Source organism: Podarcis muralis, chromosome 8 (assembly GCF_964188315.1).
Source record: "Podarcis muralis chromosome 8, rPodMur119.hap1.1, whole genome shotgun sequence".
In the NCBI taxonomy this organism is placed as follows: Eukaryota; Metazoa; Chordata; class Lepidosauria; order Squamata; family Lacertidae; genus Podarcis; species Podarcis muralis.
This window is the reverse complement of record NC_135662.1, coordinates 80,559,296-80,575,315: the sequence shown is the minus strand read 5'-3', so window position 1 is coordinate 80,575,315 and position 16,020 is coordinate 80,559,296. Positions and strand designations below refer to the sequence as shown.

General features: G+C 44.1%; 2 protein-coding genes and 1 long non-coding RNA gene across 9 annotated transcripts in view; 2 read left to right on the top strand and 1 right to left on the bottom strand.

The window, feature by feature from the left end:
• The window catches only part of ELP2 (elongator acetyltransferase complex subunit 2), a 53,833-nt gene extending 47,321 nt beyond the window's left edge, over positions 1-6,512 (top strand). For 4 of the 6 annotated variants that reach the window (XM_077933382.1, XM_028737978.2, XM_077933380.1 and 1 more), the window contains one exon: positions 474-6,512. The gene's annotated coding sequence lies outside the window, so the exon portion shown is untranslated. The remainder of the gene's footprint in view (positions 1-473) is intronic. The other 2 variants (XM_077933381.1, XM_077933379.1) reach the window with 2 other exon arrangements.
• GABBR2 (gamma-aminobutyric acid type B receptor subunit 2) overlaps positions 182-16,020 on the bottom strand; it is a 292,240-nt gene continuing 276,401 nt past the window's right edge. The window contains exons 16-19 of one of the 2 annotated variants that reach the window (XM_077933377.1): positions 13,264-13,446; positions 9,030-9,159; positions 4,082-4,199; positions 182-3,451 (exon numbers count right to left, since the gene is read on the bottom strand). In XM_077933377.1, the coding sequence (XP_077789503.1) occupies positions 3,286-3,451; positions 4,082-4,199; positions 9,030-9,159; positions 13,264-13,446 (597 nt within the window). In that variant the 3' untranslated portion in view covers positions 182-3,285. Of the gene's footprint in view, positions 3,452-4,081; positions 4,200-9,029; positions 9,160-13,263; positions 13,447-16,020 lie in introns of those variants that run through there. The other variant, XR_013394045.1, reaches the window with a different exon arrangement.
• Positions 12,250-15,772, top strand: LOC144328747 (uncharacterized). Its single transcript, XR_013394046.1, has 2 exons — positions 12,250-12,728; positions 13,285-15,772. It is a non-coding gene; the product is annotated as an uncharacterized LOC144328747 (long non-coding RNA).

Here is a 16,020-nt window from a genome sequence, read left to right as displayed (position 1 = left end):
GGCTTGGCCAGGACTCTGAAGCACTTCCCACTTCTCTCTAGCTAGGCCTTTGCCTGTAATACAGAAAGAGATCCATTGCTCCCTATCTCACCAAATGGGGCCTGAGTGAGCTTTTTTCCTAGAAGTGTGTACCTGCAATTTACAAGAGTTATCTGTAAGAAAGAGAACCACTAAGTAGTAATTAGGTTTTCTCTATTTTATTAATAAAACAGATTTTTGCAACAATTTATTAAAAATTGGTTTTCATGCAGTATAAGGGGTATACAAGAAATTCTCCATGTATTCTCTCTTTTTTTAAAATAATTTTTGACAGTTCCAGTCTAGATTAAAGCATTTTGTGCACTATCATTGTTGGAAAATGCCATTGGGGCATAGCTCGTCATAAATTTTTACAGTACATTTTTGCTGCAGTATATAAAAAAACAGAAACATTAAATAGCTATAGTCACTTTTGTGGGCCTTATTTTCTGCAGGAAATTTAAAAAAAAATGTTGTGGGAGAAACTACAGTTGCATTGGAGACAAAGAATGTACTGCATGATTTAAACCTAAGAAACAGCACACGGTCAGTATTCACAAAGAGTTACAGACACACACTCACCGCCAACAGTCCAATACTTTTTGGAATTATTTTTTTTGATTGGTTTCCTGCTATGTTGGAATAATATTTTCTACAGAAATGTTTGTGTATACATTATATACAGTATTATTGTTCTTTTTTGAAAAGTAATATTTATTTGTATTAAATAAAGTCCTGATGAAGTTTATTAATAAATTAAGAGAATACTGGCAACACACATACATACACGCTCACACACTCACACCAGACGACACCTTCAGTGGTTAGTGCTCAAACCGAGTGATGTGTCCTACTCCCTGTGCGGTAGACTTACTCACTGTTGTCCTAACACTTCCAGGTGGCTCCATGACCTCTCAACGATACGTGTGCAGGGAGAGATTCTGTGATGCCCCCAGTGGATTAAGCGCCATGTGTTTCAAAGGTAATATAATCAGGAAGGAGGGAGCAGGGGCATCCGCGGTTGATATAATCTCCTCTCTCATGCAGATACTAAAATGCTATATCCTGGGAACACTGGTGGGAAAAAGATTCATTCCTATGGCATGAGAGAAGACAGTGCAGTAACAAAAGGACACGCACACACCCACCCTTCCCTCTCCACACTGCCCTATTGTGCTAGCTTAATTAATACAAGATTTAGAAATGGCAGCTGGCCAGTATCACCAATGTCGCATGCCAAATTGCCATCCAGTTGGAGTGGCCAAGGCTGGAGACAGCCAACACGGTTGGGAAAAAAGTGAAGGTGGCAGTAATTTCATCTCTCTCTCTCATCATGCTGGGCACACGGGTGTTGCAGAGTTTCGAAGCACTACCCCCCTTAAAAAATAATGAACAGAGACAATGGAGCGTACAACACTTGGGGATTTTTTTTGTCTGTCTCCAGCGCTCAGCCACACTCTGAATGTTGCTTCTGCGCCATTCACAAGATTTGCATATCCTGCTCACAGCTTGCCATGGGAAGGAACAAGAGCTTTACATAAGCACATTTCTTCATGAATAGGCCCGGCTCACTCAATCTAAAGATTGTGTGGGTGAGGCCTTTTCACAGAGCAGTGCTTTTCAACTGGTGGTACTTCACAGTGTGTTTGGTGGGTTGAGTACCAGCAGCTGAAAAGCACACTTGTCGGTGCATGGAAATGCAGGCGCCTTAGCTTGCTCCGAGCGTCCTATACGCAGTAAGGCAATGGGGAAGATTAGGCCTTGCTTCCATGCTGGTCCAGTGCAGAATCCACCGTGCCTGGGGTTATGTGGAAAGTGCCCTATAACTACATAAGCGATAAGAACATCAGAGAATGCAGTATCTTCAATAATGCGAGTGCTGTGCCCACAGCAAGGGTCCCACTGAAATTCTCTGTTTCAGGTAATTGTGGAAAAGATCTTTGGACCACACATGCACAATCTTAATCACTGCAGGCTTGCACAGAACCACTAGCAGACAGGCAGCACATGCTTGTATCAGACCTCTATCAGTTAGTGATGGAATCACTCAAACATTTCATTTGAGCTTCCTGCTGTTACACTCTGATAAGAATTCAGCTGCTCTTTTAGGGAAGGAGTAGATTGAATCATGATTTCTCGGGGGGAGACCATTTTTTTTAAAAATAAAAAATGTCTTCTACAAAAAACTTAGTCACTTCTTGCCTTTAGTTTTCTAATTCAAAGGACAAGGGGGATTCATTCCCTAGCCCATATTAGGCGAACTTGGTTCAGACTGTCTTATTCTCAACTACCACTGTCACACACGCAGATATGAAGCAAAGGTTGTGTATATACTATCTGTGCCTCTGCAAAATTCAGCTGCAGCAGCAAAGTGGTGCCTAAACATCCCACCCCCCACCCCGCCTTGCTAAATTAACTGTACTGTAATTATGTTGTGGTTTAAATCAAGCAAACTCTGGGGAGGGGGACAAGCCATCCTGTGACATTAAGACTTCCGTAGCCATTCTCAGCCTTGTGCTGTTGGACCTAGTTTTCAGTATGCAGATGGCCACCTCTGGAGCCCTGCATCTCATCAGGGGGAATGAATGGCTGCAAATAGCATCTTGTTTTCCCTACCTGGTAGTCTTTCTGAGATCCTGGCCCTGCTTCCCCCTTGAAGCATTCTCCATCCCAAGCGTATCTTGAGATGTGTGGGCTAAGTGAAAGTCTCAGTGACACCCGAAGAACCGTTTCAAAGTGTCTCCTCCTCCCCACTGAACGTAGTCCCAGAAATGAATGTCGGCCCAACTAGCCGGTGCCTCCAGCACCTGAATGAAATCCCTGCAAAACAAAAGTTTTTCCATTTCAGTTAATATAACTCTCAGTTGATGCAATTAACTTTTTGCACGTGGCTCCACATTTTTCAGTAGCCGTATAAAGTTTAGTGACACTTGAGCGGGGTTCTTTTGTCTTTGTTCTTTGTCGAGTCTCTGTTTCCCAGCCACCCTGGCCTCTGTAGAAATCTGGGAAGAAACATGGGTTTGGTGACTTTCCTCAGGAAGAAATAAAAACGTCCACAAGTAAGGCTACAGATCAAACCTCCGGGCGACCCTCTCCACTTCACATGCTTTCCCACAGCAGTGGAGCTGGTCTTCCCTTGACGATGGCCTCGTAAAACTAGTTCCTCTGTGCTAAGAGTAAGAGAGTATGTAGAAGGCAAGAGTTTCACACAAGACGTTCGGTCCAGCCATTGAGTACCAAAAGCAAGTTCACGGAGCTCTGGTCCTCCTACAGGCCAGAGACCATCACACGGAAAGATGGCGGCACGTGCCGGTGCCTTGGACTGGCGCTGGGGCTGACGCACGGACTGGCACAGCTGGCATCGACCCCTCCTATTGATGGCAAATAGGCATGATGGAGAATGGGCAGTTGTAAGGAGAGTCGGCGCTGTATGCTGCAAAGGCAGAAAGGAGAAAGATGAACAGGAAAGAAATGGAGCGAGGGCTTTGCTAGCAGGCTATTGACAAAGTGTCCCTCGTTTGTGAGATGCCTTACAGCCACAAATAAATCCAGTGGGCGGCCTGACAAAATAGCCCATGGAACGAGCAAAAGCAATACACCCAAGTTATAATACCACTTCTTTCTTAACAAACCACTGTGAGGCCTTGGGTCTTCGCTTTTCTCTTTCTTTGCTCATTTGTAAAGCTAAATACTTGCTTGCTAGCCACCTAAGCCCAGCATTAATGCTGAGGCAGTATTTTGTACATAACAGAAATGTCACCATGCTTGAAAACCAGAACTTCAGGTCTCCAGAGTTGGCTGGGGGCACCGTTAACAAGGCCCTCAAATTACAAAAGATTTTGTTTTACTAAATCTTGCCATAAATATGTATGTGTTCGAATGATTAACATTTTACTCGGAAAGACCAAGGGCACAGCGACAACTGTTAGCTTGTATCTCAAAGGATCCTTTGAGACATAATTTTGTAAGTAAGCGATGCACAGATTTAACAAAAAATGCTAAGGACTGAGGAAGCAACCTCAGTTCTTGTGACCATGTAACAAGAAAGAACCATGCTACTTACTGTTCTGGGGAATTGATATCTTCTGTAAAGTCTTTGCTCGTTCTGGAGGGCTCTGTCGTATTCCACTGGGCTTGCGGGTTTTGATCAAGGTGGTTTTTCAATACAGCCTTTTCACCATCTAGAAAAAGGGAGAAAAGTGTCTTATATTATCATTTTTCCAAAGTAAATTTATTTTTCCAGAGTTGCAAGGATGATTCTGTAATCTACCACAGTGCTTCTAAACTTATTTACTGAATCTACTGAATTCTTGTGATAGCTAAGAAACATACCATTAAAATAATAATAATAATAATAATCATCTGGGTTTCCCCAGACCAATTAGATGTATTAAAATAATGCAAAATATAAAAATATGACCCTGACAACAGATGGTTAGTTCGCAGCATCCAATAAAATCCTCAACCATCAATTAGATTTTAAACACATTGAAACATACATGCTTTTACTTGCACCCCCAATTACTAGCAAATCTCTCCGTTGGTGAGAAATTCTGGAGGGACATTGTCACTTCTTCTTTGTTCCCAGTTCCAAAAAGCAGGTCGTCTGTCTTTCCTGCCACCACCCAAAACGAAATTGCTGTTGTACAAGTGACTGGATGAAGATCTGATCCCTTGCACACAGCAATACACAACAGTTCTCCACCTGGCCCAGAAGAGCTCTCTACAAAGCACAGTGAAGGTGGTAGCTGCAACACACACAGTGCAATCCTGTACATATCTATGCAGGACGCTCCGCTGCCTTGTGTGGTATCTCTGGGAGAAGAAAAAGCTAAGGAGCGAATCCTACACAAATCTGGAGTGCAGTCCCTAAGACCGTTGGGTGGCATCTTGTACACCTCCTTCCGGCAACTCCTGCCGCCAACCTGTTGCCAAACGTATTGCTCTGCTTTCCTCTGGACCGCATCAGTGAGGCTGAGAGAGGGGTCCTGTTGTCTGGGCAATCCAAGACCTCCATACATACTGCCCAGGCATGCGTGCTGGCAAGATCGTTTTGGTGCTGCTAACACAGCTGTTTGACTTCACCCCTGGAAGCACACTCCATTGTCTCTCAAGACAGGCAGATGCCAATTATGCAGAGTATGAGCCATTGAGCTTATTGTGACTTTCTGCTAGGAAGGTGTGTGAAGCCAACACATCAGTTGCTGAATGGAGGAGATAAATTCTTCCCTGGAACTTTATCCCCCCCCCCCCACCTTGTTTTAATGCCTTCCCTCCTCTCTTTGGTGGCAATGGTGGCTGCAGTGCTACCCTCAGGAACCGCTCCATCTCCCAGACCTTAAAGCAAGCAGGCAGCTTGAAGACATAAGACCCAAAGTCAAAACAGCACTCTTCCCTTCTCTCTTCTATGAAAACACAGCTGAATTATTCAAGACCTAGACATTTCTATGTTTAGAAATATGTCTCAAATCCTGGGCTTGTTCCAAATGCTGCAAACCAAACACAATCTCACTCTTGGACTCCACTGCTCCCAAAGGGCTATAAGCAACACCTTTGGCAGCTAACTAGGGCCACTTCCTGCTTTGTTCTGTGTGACTCCCAATACCTCTTCTCTACGCCATGCACCCTGATGGTCCTATAGCAATAATAATAAAAAAAAGGCATTTTTTCCCCCAACCAGCTAGACAGAAAAACAAAATCCCACCAAAGCACTATTAAGCATTTTGTAATTTAGAACAAACCACAGAGCCTAGGGCTTGCTGATCAGAAGGTTGGCGGTTCGAATCCCCGCGATGGGGTGAGCTCCTGTTGCTCGGTCCCTGCTCCTGCCAACCTAGCAGTTCGAAAGTGCATCAAAGTGCAAGTAGATAAATAGGTACCGCTCCAGCGGGAAGGTAAACGGCGTTTCCGTGCGCTGCTCTGGTTCGCCAGAAGCGGCTTAGTCATGCTGGCCACATGACCCGGAAGCTGTACGCTGGCTCCCTCGGCCAGTAAAGCGAGATGAGCATCCCAACCCCAGAGTCAGCCACGACTGGACCTAATGGTCAGGGATCCCTTTACCTTTACCTAATTTAGAACAAGGCTGTATTGCTGGAGGCCACTGCATCCTGCAGTCCCACAACTGGAGGCACAATTTGTGAAACCGCACAATTACCCAGGAGCGACCAGGTTCTAAAGTAAAACGGCCTTAATCCTTGCCAATGGACATATGAGTTTCAACTCCCTCCTTTAACAGTGACAGTTCTTCTGATGCCTTGTTATTTACCTACATGTCAGGTTCCTGATCATTCTGTCTACTGCAAGAACCAGCCCCTTTATCTGAAACCGTGTCACATTAAAATAAAGTTCATTATTCCCTTGTCCCAAAATCCTCAGATCTATTTACAGCGGCATTGTCTATTTTAACGCACAAAGTAACTCTGCAAAGATAAACATTCTGTCCTGTCACCAGTTACCCTTTAAAAGATTTCCAAAGTAAACCAGGCTCACTTTAACCCCCCCTCATTTACTCCAGCATTGGGGGGGGGGGGGGGACAAGGCAGGGAGAAGGAGTGCCCCTGTTTCTGGACTTGCCCAGGCGCCCTTGGTAATACCCGCTGAAAAGAAAGGCTACTTGAATATTTCACCCCCATTCCATAATTCAGGGCATTAGATTACTCCTAAAGCATATGCTGAAATGGAATCGCTATATAGGGAAGAAAAGACGCAGATGCACAGAGAAGCCCCAAAATGGCTTCTAGAGGCTGGCTATCTTCGCTAGATACAGACATTCCTTTTCAGAGAACAGAATTTTGCTGTTTCAGATCGGTAGGAGAGAAGAGAAAGTGGCTGCAGATCAGCAATTCCAAACTGTACTCTGCCATTTTCGACTTTCATACACTAGTAAAACTTTGCTAGTTTGGGAGATTACTATGGCCTGGTTCACATGTAACACTAAGCCACATTATGGCTCCCACATGCTGCACAGTCCCTACGAAGCTACATCAATGTAGAATCTTATCAAAATACAGAGCGGTTTGGGTTGGGGAATCGATAAAATTCTGATCAATTGGGAAAAAACAATGCTGGTGTGAAGGGTTTGTTTCCTTCTTTTGTAGGGGATGACCAAAATTTCATTTTTGACCTCATTAACCACAATGTTCATATGACTGACAACAGTCTCTCTCTTGTCTATAAAGTGCCTCCAGAGCCTATCAACTTCTTAGTTTCTCTCACCACCAGTTCTTCTATACCGTATGGGCCCGAATATAAGCCACACCCAAATGTAAGCTGCACCTTTCAAATTCGGGGGGGGGGGGGAGGAGGGAAAAAAGGCAATACTCGAATATAAGCCACTCCCTTAAAATTCCGCAGGCACTCACACCCGTTCCATTTTACCTTATGTCTGTTTTAGCAGCGATATCGTAAAAGCCAATTTTTTAAAGGTAAAGGTACCCCTGCCCGTACGGGCCAGTCTAGGGTTGTGCGCCCATCTCACTCAAGAGGCCGGGGGCCAGCGCTGTCCGGAGACACTTCCGGGTCACATGGCCAGTGTGACATCGCTGCTCTGGAGAGCCAGAGCCGCACACGGAAACGCCGTTTACCTTCCCGCTAGTAAGCGGTCCCTATTTATCTACTTGCACGTGGGAGTGCTTTCGAACTGCTAGGTTGGCAGGCGCTGGGACCGAACAACGGGAGCGCACCCCGCCGCGGGGATTCGAACCGCCGACCTTTCGATCGGCAAGCCCTAGGCGCTGAGGCTTTTAGCCAATTTTTGTAAGCTCACAAATTTAAGCTGCGCTTTAACTTTCCACAGTCGGAATTTGGGGAGAAAGTGAGGCTTATATTCAGGCCAATATGGTACTTTCTGCCATTGCTAAATTACCAGGAAACTATGTACTCTGCAATTCTGCAAAGGCGCAACGCCCCCCCCTTCCAAAATGGTGACAGTGTGTACTGCCTAAGAAGCTCAGCTTTCATATTTCATGAAGGTGAAGGTAAGTTTTGAGCGTGTGGACAATGTCTGGTGAAAACCTGCTGTTTCCTTCTTAGGTTCTGTGTTAGGTAAGCAGCAACAGGTCACATAGCTATGCTTGTTAATGGAGGTAGTAAATATGTAGTGGTTTATAGAAGAGTTGACAGTGGTTTAAGAGAAACTTAGGTCCGTATGGTTAACATTAGAAAGCTGGAGGTCCAGATTCTCTTCGCCACCCCCTATTAACACTCCTCATGTCGTCTCATGATGCTAACCACCCACTGCCAGTATTTCATTTACTGGAATATATCCTAGACAGGGAAAAGGAAATAGGAGAAACGTGGAAAAAGGAGAAAATGTGGTTTTGACAAAGGATTTGTTGTCGAATCTGCTTCACTCCATCCCAAAATGCCTCGTGCATACAATGCTAGCTGACTGACCCTACCTGCCCACAGACTGTCTCGCCAAAGTGTTGCATGCTCTGGTTATCTCCCGCTTGGATTACTGCAATACGCTCTACGTAGGGCTACCTTTGAAGGTGACCCGGAAACTACAACTAATCCAGAATGCGGCAGCTAGACTGGTGGCTGGGAGTGGGCACAGGGACCATGTAACACCGGTCCTAAATGAACTTCATTGCCTCCCAGTGCATTTCCAAGCACAATTCAAAGTGTTGGTGCTGACCTTTAAAGCCCTAAACAGCCTTGGCCCAGTATACCTGAAGGAGCGTCTCCACTCCCATTGTTTGGCCCGGACACTGAGGTACAGCTCCAAGGGCCTTCTGGAGGTTCCCTCACTGTGAGAAGTGAAGTTACAGGGAACCAGGCAGAGGGCCTTCTTGGTAGTGGCACCCACCCTGTGGAAAGTCCTCCCATCAGATGTCAAGGAAATAAACAACTATCTGACTTTTAGAAGGCAGCCCTGTATCGGGAAGTTGTTAATGTCTGATGTTTCAGTATGTTCTGATATATGCTGTGAGCTGCCCAGAGTGGCTGGGGAAACCCAGCCAGATGGGTGAGGTATAAATAATAAAGTTGTTGTTGTTGTTCTTCCCTACCTTTATTTTCTGTAAAGTTCCGTATACTGAGGATGTCATTGAGCTCCTGATAGTGGTTCTGCTTAATATATGTTGTCTTGTCAGGGGTGTCTTGAAGCTGCATAGTGACTTCTTCTAAAGCTTTGTCCAACTGTTAAAAGAAAAGCATGTTACAATAGCATTAACATATTTTGTAAGCAGGTTTCATTAACTTTTCTTGCAATCTTATGGACCAAAGTTATTTTTCTCCTCTGTGGGGTTCCCCCCCAATCATGCATAAAGGTTCTAGTTATTTCTTCTAACACATTCCCGGACACCTAGACAGGCAAAAGTGTCCTCTGTAATTCAGTGATGCAATAGGTGCCGGGGGCTGAAGCATTGTGGGGCCCCTTCATTATTATTTTAGGGGGGCCCATTATCGAGGCTGGGCATGGAGCAACGTCAGGACATCATGTGACATCACAAACATGGGCAAGTCGCGTTGGGCTTCCCCAAAGTGCTTACGAAGATGGTGCCCCTGATTGATAGGGCGTCCACAGATGTGTCACTGGAAAAAATGGACCCATTTGCATGTGGTATCCAAATGTAGGGGAAACACAGCACACATGTAACCCCCCCCCCCCCATGTATTAAAATACTCATATAACTACACTGAGTGTATGTTTTTATTGTTTGTGCGTAGCTAATTTCCTATTGGTACTAAATGCATCCTCAGCCCGTGTGTGCCAAAAGCAGCAACTCTCAATGATGTCCGCAGATGTTACTCCCTCCACACTGATGAATTCCTTTTCATCATTTGTCATGTTTATTAGATTGCAAGTCTACTGGTAAGGCCATGCCTTTTAAAAGAATAATACTTGTAGGCGAGTGCCAGTTTGAGCGCTTGTTTGCAGTTGTCATTTTGGTGCCCCCATTGAGATCCCTCTTGCAGTGCTGCTGCCAACCACCTGGTTCATTTGTTCCAATAGCAGCCAACTTCTAGAGGCATGGGAAGCATCAAGGGTGAGTGGGTGGCTGGTCAATGGCGTTGAGAAAAGGTTGAGAGGATGCTTCATAGGTGACTGTAGCAGCTGACAGAACCGAGAGCTGCAACAGGCAACCAAAGGCTTCTCATCGCACAGAGATTCTGTTTGGGAATCCTGCGTCATCTGTCACCCATAGTAAGCCCTTTCAATTCTGAACAGTCATAAGTCTTCAAAAGAAAACGACTTCTTAAGAAATCTCTCAGAGCTCTCTTTTATTCTGCTCTGAGAAATCTTTCTAGGGCACAGGCAGATACTTTTTTTCCTGTGATGCTCCTGAACACCTCTCTCAAATGCTCCTCCGTGTGAGGAACAGAGCACATTTCTCAACTTTTAAAGTGTCACAGCTTTGCTCTGATGCGTTTTGCAGTATTCCACCTCCTCACAAATTTTCAACCATAAAGGGGAGCATGCTCCCTCTGAAGTAAAAATAAAATAGAAATAACGCTCCGAGGTTTGAAATCCTTCAGCACACACCAGCTCGTGTTTTTAAAACAGTGTTCACTGGGTTGATTCTGAAGGAAAACGTCAGGCCTGGATTTCCTGTCCCATAAGAAACTTGCTGCACTTTGTTCTCTATCTTCTTTCCTGGCTGTCCTGTGAGGAAACGGGACTCCTGTCGCTCACCTCATCCTGGAGGCCAGGATTTTGGCAAAGCGTGCATCTCCTGGGGGGTTCGGCCACAATAATTAGTCTATGTTCTGTCCGTGTTCCAAAAATGGAGGAGATAAGGCAGTCATTAAGTCCAGAGATTTCCCCCAAAAAAGCATTCCTTCCTTAAAGCACTTTTTCATTCAGAAAAAAAGGTTTTGTTTGCAAATATGATGAGAAGGAACATTCTGCACATCATGTGTAGGTTGACTCTAAGAGCCCTTTCAGTTTTATGCCTCTGAAATCCATTTCAGTGTTTCTTCTCCATACTAGTGGGCAGTGCTTGTTGGAAAGTATTTTTTACAGAGGGTTGTTTTCCACCCTTTTGAATTAGTTATTCCTTGCCCACCATAAGTTCCACAAATCTGAGGTCCGCTGTGGGCAAGCAGGCATTTGCTTACCTGTGCGCACACACCTTTTTTAACCTCCATTTTTAATTATGAAATACAAGTTTTTCAATTACCAAATTTTCACAAAACAGCAGTCAAAAATGTGTGTTTGTGTGCTCCAGGCCAGGAAGCCTGAGGTCTGTTTCAGGTATGCAAACAGGTATTTGTATGCAGGTATGTACACACCTTTTTAATTTATTTTTTAAATACAAGCTTTGCACAAAAGAGCACCCCCTTTTTAGTGCTATTTTGTGCAACTCTGGTATATATGTGTTGCTCTAAATCAGGATTTGGAGTTGCACACGTGAAAGGCTGCTGCTTCCTTTTCCGGCCTCCTGAACCTGTTTTTAATACAGCTGTTTTGTGCAGGAGCAGTTAGAAATTAAAGAATCTGCTGCAAATGTGCCTTCAGCAACAATGAAAAAGGCAGACTGCATCCTTTCCTTTGGGTGGATGGAAACAAATAGGTAGTTTGCACTCATGCCTAGAAACTTGGAGGCAGTGCCGTTGAAACAGCTCACTTCCATAAAGAGATAAATAAAGGAGATAGAATTACGTAACAAGTATACTTTAAAAGGTGGCAGATCTAATTAAAAAAGAATACATGTTCTAATCTAAGATGAAAGGGTCTAGGTGAGCTGAGAAAGCATCATCTTTTTTAAGAGATAAAACAGAAGTTTTCACATCAAACCCACAGGTTCGTAGCAGAGAGATGACAGTAAAACTCATACTATAGCGATCCCCTCTCCCTTTTTCTGTCCTGGGACACCATCTCTGAGTAAAGCTAAATTAGTGTGTAATCTGGCTAGATAGTAGTATTTTACATCACACTGAGTTCAGCAAGAAGGATGTAAGAACAGTGGGATCCAAATGTGCTTAACTTTCTGCCCCAATTAATAAGCAGCTATGTGAGAGCATAGAGAGCTGAAGGGCACTGTTGGCATTTGATGGCATACACAATGTTATTGCAATAAACCCAGATGCCAACTTTGCTGCCACATACACCTGGACAACACCATTACTGGTCCCAACAACATCACACATACCATCTCGGGACTATTTAATTGCTCATCGTCTAACATTGTGTATGCCATCAAATGCCAACAGTGTCCTTCAGCTCTCTATATTGGACAAACAGGCTAAACCTTACGCCAAAGAATAAACGGACAACGGCAACTCATTACCAAACTTAAAACCATGGAGAGACCTGGTCTGAACAAAGACATTGGATTCTTATCTCATTATACATGACAAAGCCATTTTTCACCTTCTCACCTATTGCTTTTTCCTGTAAGACCTATTGCAGTCGTTAAGAGTCATCAACAGGCTCATCACAGCTATCTGCCAATCACCCATTCCCACCACCCTTCTGAGTAATACCCCTCCCCACCTTCTCACTATATAGAAGGATCTGGCAACTTCTGTTTCAGTGTATCTGAAGAAGTGTGCATGCACACGAAAGCTCATACCAAGAACTAACTTAGTTGGTCTTTAAGGTGCTACTGGAAAGAATTTTTTTTGTCTTATAAACTTCTATCTCTTTAACTACACAGTCCCAGATGCTTAAACCTTTCCTCATAGGAGAGTTGTTCCATCCCTTCGATCATTTCGTTTGCCCTTTTCTGAACCTTTCTCAACTCTTCAATAAACTTTTTGAGGTAAGGCGATCAGAACTGCACAAAGCATTCCATATGATTTGTATGGTGCCATTATGATACTGGCAAGTTGATTTCTAATTCCTTTCCCAATGATCCGTAGCATGGAATTCATATTTTTCACAGCCACCTCACACTGGGTCAACATATTCATTGAGCTACAACCGCTACAACGTCAAGGTGTTGTTTCTGGTCAGCCACTGCCAGTTTGACCCCTCCAGGAGCGTATATGTGAAATTAAGGGGTTTTTTTGCTGCAAACACAGAGCATTTCACCACCACAGTGAGAGCATCATCAGGGAAGAAGCAATTTAGATGGGAGAAATGGTCAAACTCCCTCCACACTCCTGCCCCATACTGGATCCAATATGGGTCCACGGTTGCTTCTAAGCGAAAAGCAAAACATCGAGAGATCCAGTCATGTACCTCGCCTGTTTTGACACTCGAGTTTCAGATAGCTTGATGGCCTCGCAAATTGAGAATACATGCAATGCCCGCAAGACAGAACAGTCTAACCCAGAACACACACTTAGCAATACCTCTGTTATTTTCATTCTCAGCTGGTGGTTTTCTGACTGTAGACCTTCCAACCTCGATGTGCTGGCCTGGTTGACACTGGTGACTGACGTGGATGTCTTTGAGTCATCTTTCTTCTGGTTCTGAGTGAACTGGAGTCCTCTGTTTCGGGTGGCAGCATCTGGATTTGTTCTCAGTGTGATTAGCTGAAAGTTGAAGAATATCTCATTTTATTTTTGTGTACCTGTGCCCCCCAAAAATGTTCATTGAACGTGCATTCAAATGTGTAGTGCTGGATTTGAGGCATAGTCTTCAGTAGCGCCTTGCCAATTTTCTCATCCGTGTGAGCTAAAACTATCTAACCACTTCCCATAATTTAGCAAAGGCACCTTAACGTGCTACTTAGCTAATGTTAGAAGCTCAAAATAATGTGTAAGGGGCTGCTGATATGGCTTCTTCCCACACCTCCAGGTCAAACCTCCAGGAAACTAGACTTCTCCGAGGAATCACAGGTTTCTGACATTACTGATGAAATGCAGAAATGACCCCTGTGGCTTCCAAACCTCCCCTGGAAGGTAATATTTGAAGGGATCTGAAAACAACTTTTAAACACACACACCCAATTTCCTTTCTCCTTTTAGAGTTCCCTTCTTCAGTATCGAGATACCATAATTTACTAAACTTTGGCCAAAGAGATTAGAAAATTCCATTCATATGCCAATGTGGTTAAGTGTTTCAGCCCAAAGTAGATGGACTTTGTACATTCATTATTATTTATTGATTAAAGTTTATTACACACCCTTCACTATAAGACCTCACGGCAGGTTACAACAATATAAAACGAGAATATTAAAATTAGTTTAAAAAATTTACAATTAACGAATGGAGTGGGTCTATCTATCAATATTGATATGTATATTAAGAGCACTCCTAAAATATAGATCTGCTTCTTCCAGGGCAGGGCAGCCCTGCCCATATTCCCACCTCCCGGAGTCAATATCTTGGAACACATAACATCTCAATCTTATTAGGATTCAGCATCAATTTATTGGCCCATATCCAGCCCATCACTGTTATCAGGCTGTTCTAGCACCCGAGCCACAACATTAGGAGGATATGAAGTAGTAGTATTCATCTCAGCCTTTAAATAACTTGCCCATGCATGGATAAAATATAATCCAATTTAGTAAGCTAACAGCAATGTTAATTGTGAAAACCTGACCTTTCACAATAATGGGAAATCACCATGGCTCTCTCTAGCGACATTATGTGGTGGGGCAGAGCTGTGGAGCCACCTTCCTAAGGGCTCACCCAGACGTCTTTTTGCACCATGTTTCTAGGCACAGGTCTGTGCTTTAAAGCTCTGCCTGAGCACTTTCTCTGCCCATTATACGTGCTGCATCTGCTGTCTCTTAGAGCTAGCTCTCCCTGAGGTGTGTCCCAGCTGTACCACCAAAGATTACAGGTGGGGGCTTACGACTGAATAACAAACACCAACGGCCAGCATGTCAAGGATAAGGCCAGCCTAGAAACCTTTCCCTGAAAGGATCAGGAAATGATCCTTCATTTACTTCCAGCATCCTGAATAGCCATAGCTCAGGCATGGGAAAATCCAGGAATGGCAAAGATAGAGGAATGATCCATTAAAATCTGGGGTAAAGCCCAAATAGTTAAACTACAAATATGGTTAGGGAAGGGAAGTCAAAGCAACAATATTTTTAATTGAAAAATGGAGTTTGCTCCCCCCCCCTTTTTTTTTTACTGGAAAGGGAAAATGCAGGATGAAGTAAACTCCTATGTGATATTGGCAAAATATAATTTTTGTATCTAATGATGCTGGCTATTTCTGTATGTATACTTTTATAAATATTCACATCTATATATTTATATATTGTATTACAGTCATACCTTGGAAGTCGAACGGAATCCGTTCCAGAAGTCTTTTCGACTTCCAAAATGTTCGGAAACCAAAGTGCAGCTTCTGATTGGCTGCAGGAAGCTCCTGCAGCCAATTGGAAGCCGTGGAAGCTCCGTCGGTCATTGAGTTCCAAAGAACATTTGCAAACTGGAACACTCATTTCCGTGTTTGTGGCGTTCAGGAGCCAAAACGTCAGAGTACCAAGGCGTTCGGGATCCAAGGTACTACTGTATTACAAATAAGTAAAGGTAAAGGGACCCCTGACCATTAGGTCCAGTCCTGACCGACTCTGGGGTTGCGGCACTCATCTCGCTTTATTGGCCAAGGGAGCCGGCGTTTGTCCACAGACAGCTTCCGGGTCATGTGGCCAACATGACTAAGCCGCTTCTGGCAAACCAGAGCAGCGCACGGAAACACCATTTACCTTCCCACCAGAGCTGTACCTATTTATCTACTTGCACTTGACGTGCTTTCGAACTGCTAGGTTGGCAGGAGCTGGGACCGAGCAACGGGAGCTCACCCCATCGAGGGGATTTAAACTGCCGACCTTCTAATCGGCAAGTCCTCAGCTCAGTGGTTTGACCCACTTAGTATTAAAAGAAACTTCTCTCTGACATCTAGATTCTTATGTGTAATTTATTCATAGATAACCAGTCCCCACAAGTGATACTGCCCTAGACAAAGCTTTGCTCTGTCAGTTCTAGACAGAAGTAGCTTTCCATCTAATCAAGATATGGAGGGAACAGGGCAACTACCTGATGGAATAACTGCATATCCTTAGGAAGGTGATATTTCACCTTTCCTTCATGTAACTCAAGATGGCAGATGTGGACCCCTTCCCTCATTCTATTCTCACAACCAC